This window comes from Ahaetulla prasina, chromosome 4, assembly GCF_028640845.1.
Source record: "Ahaetulla prasina isolate Xishuangbanna chromosome 4, ASM2864084v1, whole genome shotgun sequence".
NCBI classification, from domain to species: domain Eukaryota; kingdom Metazoa; phylum Chordata; class Lepidosauria; order Squamata; family Colubridae; genus Ahaetulla; species Ahaetulla prasina.
Window position 1 is genome coordinate 86,531,657 of NC_080542.1, and position 12,035 is coordinate 86,543,691.

The 12,035-nt window shown below is 42.5% G+C and overlaps 1 protein-coding gene across 7 annotated transcripts in view; it reads left to right on the plus strand.

Annotated features, from left to right (window-relative positions):
* The window catches only part of NPHP3 (nephrocystin 3), a 174,403-nt gene that overhangs the window by 120,104 nt on the left and 42,264 nt on the right, over positions 1 to 12,035 (plus strand). For all 7 annotated transcript variants that reach the window (XM_058181006.1, XM_058181007.1, XM_058181008.1 and 4 more), the window contains 5 exons: positions 839 to 1,003; positions 3,875 to 3,972; positions 4,966 to 5,088; positions 9,401 to 9,590; positions 9,957 to 10,198. In XM_058181006.1, coding sequence (XP_058036989.1) covers positions 839 to 1,003; positions 3,875 to 3,972; positions 4,966 to 5,088; positions 9,401 to 9,590; positions 9,957 to 10,198 — 818 coding nt within the window. The remainder of the gene's footprint in view (positions 1 to 838; positions 1,004 to 3,874; positions 3,973 to 4,965; positions 5,089 to 9,400; positions 9,591 to 9,956; positions 10,199 to 12,035) is intronic.

Sequence of the window (12,035 nt, forward strand, 5' to 3'; positions counted from 1 at the left end):
TATATTCAATCTCACCCAGACAATCCACCTCGGATTTTTCTTCTCTCTTTCTGGTGATTGCCCCAGTTTTGAGATTGCTGCCAATGGCTGTCTTTCCAGTCGCTGGGTCAGAGGGTATTCACCAGCACTTCAGGGAATTTGCATTTTTCCTGTTCACACCAGCCTGTGCCTCCATTCTTCACCATCCCTACGAGACGGCTACTATCCTCTGTGGACCCCCAAAATAGCTGGAATATCGATGCTTCTCTGGAGCCCCGAAGTTTGTCATGTCGCCGCAACGCTGTTCACCCCCTTCAGTTCTGAACTTATGACTATCTGTTTAGAGACCTTTAGATTGACACTGAAAAATTGGCTTATGACCAGACCCTGGATTTATCATCATTGCAGGGTCCTTTTAATCACATGCCAATCTCAATTTGGGTGATTGGCAACTGGCATGTATTTATGATAGGTGCAGTGTCCAAAGTTCACTTGTAGCCTTCCCAATTGGCTTCTGACAAACAAAGTCAAAGGGCAAAACTGGATTTGTTTAATAATCATGGAAAAAAGTGTTGTAAAATTGGACACAGTCATATAATGACTCTTATTAATCACATCACTTCATGAGAAAAGTTGCAGTCCCAACTGCGGCCACAAGTTGAGGACTTATCTGTAGTAGGATACTTTGTGATCTCCATATAGAGGATTTTTCTATGAAGGGAAACCCGATAAAGAAATGCAAATAATAGTAGTTTAATAAAACATCTCCTGGTTTTCTTAGCAATACTGTTATCTATCTTGATATTCATGTGGCAGAATCAATAAATAGAATAAAATTGTTTTTGTGTTTGTTCTGTAGGTTCTATGCCTCATCAGTGTCAGTCACAATGGAATCAGTGAATCAGAACTCATGGAACTCTGCCCTGAGCTATCGTGGGAAATGCTGGCCTCCTTAATTTACAGTATGCACAAAATGTGCATTTTGACATATAGATGTGGTTTGTTAAGGTTTCAGCATCTTCAGGTATTTTGGCAAAGAAATTAGTAACCTAATGTTCTTTCTGTATTTATTGTATCTCATTTGCCAGTTTCTGCTAATGCTTTGGATAGATTTTTTTAAAAGTTAAAAAATAACTTGAGTTAAGGTCAATTAATATATCACTATTAATGTAATTTTCCTTTCTAATATTCACACCACTTCTTATGAGTTTGTTCTTAAGAAAATAAATTATTTTATCCAGTACTAATGGAAAATCTGTCACACAGCAAGCAAGAAATGGCAAGTAAAATTCACTACATATTTCACTACGATAGCCTAGCATTTGTAAAAACACAAGTAGTCCTCGACTTGCTACAATTCATTTAGTGAACATTCAAAGTGACAATGGCTCTGAAAAAAGTGACTTATGACAGTTTTTCATATTACAATCTTTGCAGCATCTCCATGATCATATGATCAAAATTCAGATGCTTGGCAGATGGTTCATATTTATGAATGTTGCTGTGTCCTAAGGTCATGTGATCATCTTTTGTGACCTTCTGACAAGCAAAGTCAATGGGCAAGTCAGATTAACTTAACAACTGAGTTGCTAACTTATCAACTGCAGTGGTTCACTTAACAGCTGAGCCAAGAAAGGTCATAAAATAGAGCAAACCTCACTTAACAAATATCTTGCTTAACAACAAAATGTTGATCTCAATTGTGCCATAAGTCAAGAATTATCTGTACATGCATAAGCCTGGATTTTTCTTTTATTTCCTGGGAAGTGACTTGCTGATTATCGTTTATCATTCTCATTGGATAGTTACACTTACTGCAGGGTTGGTATGCTCTGGATTCCTTAGATGAAACAATGTCATCTTTGGAGATCCAGCAAACACATCTTTTCTGTAGTAGTGTTCTGGAATTAGATTCCCCCACAGATTCAGAGAGCCCTTCTTTGCTATAATTTAGAATGGCCGGGCTGCCAAGCCGAATGTTTGCTGCTTGGCGGCCCGGCAGGGGAGGGGGAGAGAGGAACCGGACTGCATGAGCAGCAGACTGTATGTTCACATGCACAGCTTGACTTGTGTGAGTGGCAGGTTGGCATACACACACATGGGCGCACAGCTTTTGCAAGTTGAGTTGTGTGCGTGTGTTCACATGGGCCGGCCTGCTGCTCGTGCAAGTTGAACTGTGCATGTGGGCCCTTCCAAATAGGTCATTTTATTTATTTATTATTTATTTATTGTTTGAATTTATATACCGCCCTATCTCCCAAAGGACTCAGGGCGGTTCACAGGCATATAAAAACATCAATATACAAATTAAAACAAACATTAAAAAACTTATTCTACTGCCCAATTAATTAAAAGTAAAAAATATAGATATTAAAATCAATTTAAAAACCCCTCTAAATTTAAAATCTAAAAAACTAAGCCAGTCCTGCACAGATGAATAAATGTGTCTTGAGCTCATGACGGAAGGTTCAAGGTCCGGAAGTTGACGGAGTCCTGGGGAGTTCGTTCCAGAGGCGGGAGCCCCCACAGAGAAGGCCCTTCCCCTGGGCGTCGCCAGACGACACTGCCTAGCTGACGGCACCCTGAGGAGTCCCTCTCTGTGAGAGCGCACGGGTCGGTGAGAGGTATCTGGTCGCAGTAGGCGGTCCCGTAAATAACCGGGCCCTATGCCATGGAGCGCTTTAAAGGTGGTCACCAAAACCTTGAAGCGCACCCGGAAAGCCACAGGTAGCCAGTGCAGACCGCGCAGGATAGGTGTTATACGGGAGCCACGAGGGGCTCCATCTATCACCCGCGCAGCCGCGTTCTGGACTAACTGTAGCCTCCGGATGCCCTTCAAGGGGAGCCCCATGTAGAGAGCGTTACAGTAATCCAGGCGAGACGTCACGAGGGCGTGAGTGACCGTGCATAGGGCCTCCCGGTCCAGAAAGGGGCGCAACTGGCGCACCAGGCGAACCTGGTAGAACGCTCTCCTGGAGACGGCTGTCAAATGATCTTCTAGAGACAGCCGTTCATCCAGGAGGACGCCTAAGTTGCGCACCCTCTCCATCGGGGCCAATGACTCGCCACCGATGGTCAGCTGCGGATTTAGCTGACTGTACCGGGACGCCGCATCCACAGCCACTCTGTCTTGGAGGATTGAGCTTGAGCCTGTTTCTCCCCATCCAGACCCGTCGGCCTCCAGACACCGGGACAGCACTTGATGGCTTCGTTGGGGTGGTCCGTGGAAAAGTACAGCTGGGTGTCATCCGCGTACAGCTGGTACCTCACACCGAACCCACTGATGATCTCACCCAGCGGCTTCATATAGATGTTGAACAGAAGGGGCGAGAGGATCGATCCCTGCGGCACCCCACAAGTGAGGCGCCTCCGGGCCGACCTCTGCCCCCCTGTCAACACCGACTGCGACCGGTCAGAGAGATAGGAGGAGAACCACCGATAAACGGTGCCTCCCACTCCCAATCCCTCTAACCGGCGCAGCAGGATACCATGGTCGATGGTATCGAAAGCCGCTGAGAGGTCTAATAGGACCAGGGCAGAGGAACAACCCCTATCCCTGGCCCTCCAGAGATCATCCACCAACGCGACCAAAGCCGTCTCCGTGCTGTACCCGGGTCGGAAACCGGACTGGAACGGGTCTAGATAGACATTCATGGCCTGGTAGTGGGCTGCAGCCCAGAGGTTGGGGGCCCCTAGTTCATCCAGGCCTTTGGCAGAAAGTGTGAGATATGCTTAATTTATTTATCTTTTTTTTCTATATAATTGATTGTATTGTAATTTTTTTAATTTGAATGTTAGGAGCTTCTCAGAAGCATTGAGTTGGGCAGCATACAAGTTTAATATGTTACTGTTTTTGTTACTATTGTTAAATAATAGAACTAATGTTTCTTTTCAGGCTTGGGATACAGTGAAATTAGAATATATAGAAGGAAGTCAGAATGGTTTTGCTTCTCACAGAGAAAAGTTGATAGACTACTTTACCAGGCAATTGAGGTAAGATTTTCAGATTATGAGATATAGAAATGATTTACTGACTATTTAAATACTTAATAAATGATGAAAGTAGCTTTGGTCATAACCGTCGTGTTTTCAGAAGGATGTCTCATCAGAAAATTCATCCAGCCCAGGTTTTGGTATCCATGGTAAATGACTTCACATAGTCACAATTTGGAGCATGTTTTGGGAAATTTTAAGCATGCAGAAGATGGGCTTTTAAGTACACATATGTTTTCACATTCTTGTTATCTGCAGTTTCATTATCTGTGACTGCTGTAAGAGGATAAAAACTATGAGTATTATGATTGTCCTACATATTGCAAACCAAATGATTGTAGTTTAAATACTAAATGATAGGGCAGCTAAAGGACTAAGGTATAATTAAGGAATCCCATATTTCAAATCTCATTTCTACCACTGTCTCATTTTATTACTTGTTTGTCTGTCTATTTCTTTAATTGCACTTTGCACCAGCTGAAGCCTAATGGACTTCAGGGTACCTCTATGTAGAATGCATTGCACAGTTCAAGCAAGCAATTGAGGACTGGATCTCTCTCATTCCCTATCAACACCAAATGGGGCTGGCCTTGGAGGAAGCAGCTAAACCAGTGCAAAACTATGCCACCCAGCCCTAACTCACATGATTGATCCAAATGGATAACATGGCTGAGAGTATTGAAAGCTGATATATTTTAGAACTTTTTCTGTGTTATGCTATTTTCCCAGGCAGGACATTCCTCCCCCACTTCTCCTTTTATATGTTAGTTCTGATCCACCAGTAAAAGAAAATTCTTAATTTTGTTTTCTCTGATCTTTTTTACATTATCACTACAAATTTAAAAAAATTACTGGTAGAAAGAACAGATATATATTTCATGTTCAAATAAATGCTTTTGTAAAATAGTATTATAATTCTTTTGTAACTTAGATAATTACTCCCTTTCCTTGCAATTTGTCTTCTTACCTATTCTTCCACTACAATCACCTTAGTGAAGAAAGAGTGACATGGAGGAGTGCAGATGAATTACCCTGGTTGTTTCAGCAACAAGGAGACAAGCAGAAGTTACATAAATGCTTATTGAATCTCTTTATATCTCAGAATCTTTATAAAAGGTAAGGATGAAGTATTTAGACAATGGCTTTGTTTGTAGGTTTCTGGTGACGTTTGTATTTTTAATAAACATGGAATCCTATTGTATCAAAGGGTACAGGTCTAATTATGCATTTTGGTTATTTGGAGCAAAAATTAATAAAAGAAGTCTTCTCAAATCCCTAATATGTCATATGAATGACATATTAGTATATTTTTTCTTTATTACAGTTCAAAAATTATGTCCTGTTGCCCATGTCAGGAATTTTGTTTTAGACTGGAAAGAGAAATCAAGAACTCTTTGTTCTGTTTGATATCATATATCAAAGCGTACAGAGGGAGATAGTTTGCTGAAGAATATATAAGAGGTAAACAATCTGGTGCCCTCTTAATGATTTGGACCTCATTTATGTTAGCTACAACTACCATAATAACTCAGAATGGATTGTGGGAACTGCAGTTCAGAATATTTCAAGGGCTGATTCACAGATTTCTGATACCTGCTATTTATGCAGGTTGGAGACTGCACCAAAGACAGAGACAGCTTTAGTTTTGGTTTACAGCAGTGCTACTTTTCTGTTGTTGCATCCTTTTGCTTAACTAGGAGAACTTAGTTCAATGAGCAAAGCATGCTGTTTTTATGGAGGAAATGTCAGTTTCAGTCTCTGGAAAATACAGTTTAAAAATGCCTAGGGAAAAAGGTAGAGACCACTATACTATGGGAGAGATAGATATGCCTGAGTAATATTGTGTATGTTTGTGATTCAAAATATAAAGATCTGTTAATTCTGGCTTTAGACTGGATTGAATTAAGCAATAAATCCAGAGCTCCCATTCAGATCTTTTAAAAACCTTAAGATAAAACATTAAGAAAAGAAGGGGAAAATATTTCATGTGATGGTGAAATTCTGTTTATTTAATTTGTATACTAAAAGTATTTGTGCACTGATATGTTGGAAATACTGGCTTGTACAAATATCATATGCAGTACATACAGTACCATGTTTTCCCCAAAATAAGACACTGTCTTATTTTCTTTTGATCCTCGAAATATGGCCTTGGCCTTATTATTGGGGGTCTTATCCTAAACCTCGGCTCTGCACCAACCAGCTGCTTCGCCAGTGTCACTCAGGCTGCTGCCTCCAGCAATCGTGGCAGCTTTTTGGTTATTTCCCGTGCAAGCAACCTGAAGGGAGGCAGCAAGTTGGGGGGTGAGGGGGGGAACATGCCCCCCCCACACCTGCCATCCACGTGGAACGGCCTCACGGAGGCCACTCCCACAAACCATAGCTCATGTGCCAGAAGAAGTGGAGAATGACCATTTGAACGTAAGGAATGCAGCAGCAGCTTGAAGTTGCTAGGCGGAGAGCGCACCAACTTCAGACTTTAATCCAAGTTTAAAAAAGCGGTCCGAGTCTCCCTTTGCAATCTTGCATCTCCTTGTCCAGCCTTCTGCAAAACCATGGGCAACAACGAATTTGCGTAAGTGGACATTGCGACCGAGGCAGATCTGAAGGGGGGTAAGCCCAGAAGTTGGATCAATTTTCCGTTAGTGGAAAAAGCTGGGATGGAAGACCATGACATGAGTTGCAACTGGCTCTTTCCAGTTTGTTTCTTTGTATCTCTTGGGTTCAGTTCGCATGGCTGAACATTGAAGGCTGGAGGGGGAGGGTTCACTCTGCTGTTGGGTTCGGGGCTGAAGCGGGTGGGCAGCACTTTAAGGCCACTTCTGCAGCTGAAGCAAGAAACACCTCATCCCATGCCCTCCCCTCCCCGTTAAAGAATGAAGTTGGGGGGGGAGAAAAGCGAGGGGGGAAAATAGTCACCTCCCAAATCTCCAAGGGATGTGGAGTTGAGATCTAGCTAAATGGTCAATGCGCCATTACCAAATAAAAGTGGATGGGAAGATATTCACTCCTGTTGCTTCTCTTCTTGTCTGTCTCTCTGCCTGTCTTCTCTGCCGTGTCTTCCCTGACTTCCAGCTCCTGTCATGCCCGGTGACGGGGGTGGGGGAGGGAGAAGAGACGGCAAGGGAAGCCCTGTCTTGCTCCATGCATCTCGCTTCTCCGCCGCCCCACCCCTCCCCACCTGCCACTCCCCCTCTCTGGCTGAGATAGGTAAGCCAGATTTGGGAAGCTGAAGGGGCTGTTGCCACCCCAGAGAAAAAGAATGTCAGAAATGGGCTCTCTAGCAGTGCTTCCTCTCTCTCCTCCTCAGTGGCAGCGGTGCGTCCGGTTCACAAAATCTGGCCTGCTGATCTCAGGCGGCAGTGGCTCTGACTCGATCCTCGCCAGCAATGCTGCAGGCAAGAACTGGCCACACTGATCCTGCTTCATGGCTGCGCAGGCAGCCCACATCAGCCACTCCTCGGAGCTCTGGCACCAGTCCCAGGTTGACAGGGCTAGGGATGGCAAGAGTTTTTTTGCAGCCGCTCTTTGCAACCACCACTAAGAGAAGGGGCACGCAAGCTAGAGTTTGTGGAGCAGCCTCTGCGAGGCCATTCCACGTGGATGGCAGATACATGTGGGGCGCATGGGGCATGTTCCCCCTCCCTTTCCCCCCCCCGGCCTTGCTTCCTCACGTCATGTTGTTTGCACGGCAGCTGCGCATGCGTCTAAGTATTTTGGGAGGGCTTATTTTTACGGGGAAGCTATTTAATTTATGCTTCTTAGGGCCATGATTACACAAATTAGGTGGCTATAAAATCTAGATATATTAAATACATGTTTTATGAATTTTTACTTTTCAGAGTATGATTCTACATTGCTGTAAAGTGTTTAAATTGATCTTATTGTCAGGAGCATTATTTCCTAACAAAACAATGCAGTTCTATAAGGACAACCACAATCCTGACCACTAACTTTCAAAATTGTATGCTAAGTGTTTCAAAGGCAGTGTAGCAGGGATAGATTATAAGATATATAGGCATCAATTGAAAATGTTTGTATTTCAGTTCCTTTATAAAATTGGAATGATATTTGTTTATTTTGTATTGCCAGCTTTGTTCATATATTGCTGTAATTAAAAAACAACAACACTATGAATCATTTATTGTGGTCCAATTCACCTATAAAGCAAAGCTGTTGCGCTAAACCAGGGATCTCCAAACTTGGCAACTTTAAGACTTGTGGACTTCAATGCCCAGAATTGTTCAGACAGCCATGCTGAGGAGGGAATTCTTGGAGTTGAAGTCCAGAATTCTTAAAGTTGCCAAGTTTGGAGACGCCTGCGCTAAACCAAAAGCAAACAATCTATGTAATTACTTCACACAATATATTAACGCAGGGGTGAAATGCTCCCGGTTTGCACCAGCTCCCCCGATTAGGTAGCGATAGCAGCTGCTGGTTCGGAGGACCGGTAGCAAAAATCCCTGGCTCCGCCCCTCCTGCCTCTGCTGAGCTGCACCATCAGCAGAGGGTTTTTTTTTTACTTTTAAAAGTTTTTCTTCAGCCGAAATATGCCTTTAAAAGTAAAAAAAACAAAAAACAACCCTCTGATGATCGCGGGGCTGAGCAGAGATCAAACCCTTTAAAAGTTTTTTTTAAAAAAACCCTCTTCAGCCGAAGGGGGGGAAAAAAAACGAAAAAAAACCCCAGGATTTAAAAGCCTCCTCTGGCAATCCCAGAGGAGTTTCCTGATCCTCACAGGCTTTTAAACTCACTTTTTAACAGCCCCCACTTACAAGAGCCCCTACCCATGCCCAGCCAATTCCCCCTCCTCACTTACCTATAATTACTGCTCCTTTCCGGCTGCAACTGCATGCTTTCTTCAGCTACTGAAGAAAAAAAAAAGCTTGCTTTGACTTCCTGCTTTGCTAGCTGAGGAACTCTGGGATTTGAAGTCCACAATAAAATAAAATAAAATAAAATAATAAAATAAAATATTTGTGCAGCTTTCTGAGATTTGGTGTGTTTCTGTAGTGTTTCACTCTAACTACACAAACACACAAAATCTCAGAAAGCTGTATGTGGCATTTTGTGCGTGTGTGTGTGAGAGAGAGAGTTGTGTGTGTATAAAGTGTGAAAGTTGATTTTTGAGCTTTTTGTGGCTGTGTGAAGTGCAGCTGCTTTTACATTGTGTGTGAGTCCATTGTGTTGTGTTGTGTTGTGTGTGTGTAAAGTGTGAAAGTTGGTTTTTGATATCTCTTACTGTTTTTTATACTTTGTTTATTATTTTTATTATTTATTGTTATTGGCCATGCCCACCCAGTCATCTGACCACCAAGCCACGCCCACCAATTAAGCCACGCCCACAGAACCTGTAGGGAAAATTTTTAGATTTCACCAGACCAATAAGACTTAGAATGTTTTAATGAGTTATATTTACTTGTTGTAGGGGACATTTTGCAGAACTACTCAATTATTGGCAGCTTCTTGGAAAAGATAAGAGCTCCATGGCAGTAGAATATTTTAGTTCTCTAAAGTTATATGAGAAAAATTGTGATGGAGAAGAAAGCATGATCTCTTTGGCTGATCTTTATGAGACCCTGGGACGATTTCTTAAAGACCTAGGTCTTCTCAGCCAGGTAAGTACTCCAGAAAAGAAGACAAATTCACAATTCTGTTTTTCCAGTGGCAGATGTAGAATCAGATTTCTGGAGAAACTTGAGTTTTTACTTGAACAACTTTAATCTTTCAATTAAACATGCTTCTTATTTTTCATGATTATGGAAATTTGACAACAGATATAAGATATCTGTATAAGTTTAGCTGTGTGATTGATTGATTAATTGATTGATTAATCAATGCAACTGATTCTATATTATAATTTTTACTAAATCGAACAACCTCATGTAGAATTAAGCCAACAACTGAAATTAAGCCTAGGGCCAGGTGTCTATGTGTGTTAATGCCTGTCCTTTTCTAAAAAGAAAAACCCACCTTCTTCACAGGCAATTGCTCCATTGCAGCGCTCCCTGGAGATTCGAGAAACTGCCCTTGATCCAGATCATCCCAGAGTGGCCCAGTCACTACATCAGTTAGCTAGTGTTTATGTGCAATGGAAGAAATATGGCAATGCTGAGCAGTTATATAAACAAGCACTTGAAATTTCTGAAAATGCTTATGGATCTGATCATCTCAGGGTAGCTCGTGAACTTGATGCTCTGGCAACTTTATATCAGAAGCAGAACAAGTAAGGAAAAACCATATTTTATCCAGAACCTCTTTCCCCCTTCATTTTTAACAAGATCTTCCTGGGGGTGCTACTAGAATTTTCTTGGTATTGAATTGGCCAAGAAATTGGGTTTGAAAACGTTGGCAGGAATAGACAGGGAATGAAAGTTTTGTAGATAGGGAATAGTTTAAATAGTTAATTATTTTAAATGTATTTTATGGAAATTTAGGGATTAGGGAAGATTGGAAAGTAATACAGTATATAAAGCAAATGAGATTGTTTATTGGTTTTACTGTATTTTTTAGTTGATGTGTTATTTGTCTCATTCATATTGTAAATCACTGTAACTAATGTTTTTGAAATCATTTTAAGGAATTGCTTCTATTTGGTTTCATCTTAGCTTATCTACAAAAACTAAGTAGGTTTGGACAAAGTTAATATACTGATTGAAGGGAAGCAGAAAATATCAGAACTCATAAACTACATTAGGAACTAAAAAAACTAATTGAAGAAAAAAAATAGAAAATCCTTTTGCAAGAAAATAATACAGATTAGTTCATAGAATCATCAGAATTCAACCAGGACAGTTCAAGTTCAAACATTCTTATTCACAGCTAATACAGTACTTACATGAAAGCTACATATTGTCCTGGGTGTCTATATTGTGCCAGAGCAGCAATTTGTCTGCGAAGAGTGTTGACCGCTAAACCAGACGTTAACCCATCCTGCAGGAATTGTAGAATGTGTGGGATGGTTGCGGATGTCAGATCGATGTGTTGTCGGAGACACCAACGGCAGAATGCTGCCTGTGTTGCATCATAGATACGTGACGATGGATGACGAGTTGCCAAAATGGTGGTGATTACATCTCCAGAGAAACGTTCCTTCTGCAAGATCTCCCTTTCAAATGCCATACGGCCAATTGGAGCCATTGCGGGTTCGTATGTACTATGGTCCCCTGGCACAGTGATATCCCGTCTGTTGGAATCCTCCATGGTGGGGAAACAGAGAGATTCACAAGATCAGCAAACCAAGATTGCTGGGGCCAGTGAGGTGCCACAAGGAGGATTTCTGCCCCCGTCTCTAGGACCTTCCTGATGACTCTGGGCAAGAGCAGGGTCAGTGGGAAGACATATAATAGACCCTGGGGCCAATGACATCTGAGTGCGTCGATGCCTTCTGCTTCTGGTGTCAGGAACCGGGTGTAGAAACGTGGAAGATGCACACTGACTGGACTTGCAAAAAAATCTATTACTGGGAGACCGAATCTTTCCACAATTTGTTGAAAGAGATGCGGGTGAAGCCGCCATTCTGCATGATTGATGGTTGTCCGGCTCAACCAGTCCATCTGGGTGTTGGTCACTCCAGAGATGTGACTTGCCTGTAGTGATAGAAGGTTCTTCTCTGCCCACAATCCCAGCGCCTGTGCTTCCTTCATCAGTGCTTTAGAGCGCGTCCCTCCCTGGCAATTTACATGTGCCTTTGTTGTCACATTGTCCATCAACAACAGCACATGATGACCTGACAGCTGTGGTTTGAAATGACATAACACCAGGTGCGCTGCTCTCAATTCTAACCAGTTGATGTCGTTGAGGAGATCGGTTGATGACCAGTGACCCTGGATTACCTCGGATTATAGATGGGCACCCCAGCCAAATAGGCTGGCATCCGTGGTCACAATGAGACGGTGATTTTCTCTGAAGGAGCTGCCCTTCTCTATGGCTCGTGATGTTCACCAGTCCAAGGACTTGCGTATGGTTGGAGAAACACGAATCCGTTTGGTGGAGTTGCTTAGACTGGCCTTTTGGCTGGGTAAAAGAAACCACTGGAGGGGATGAGAGTGAAGTCTCGCCCA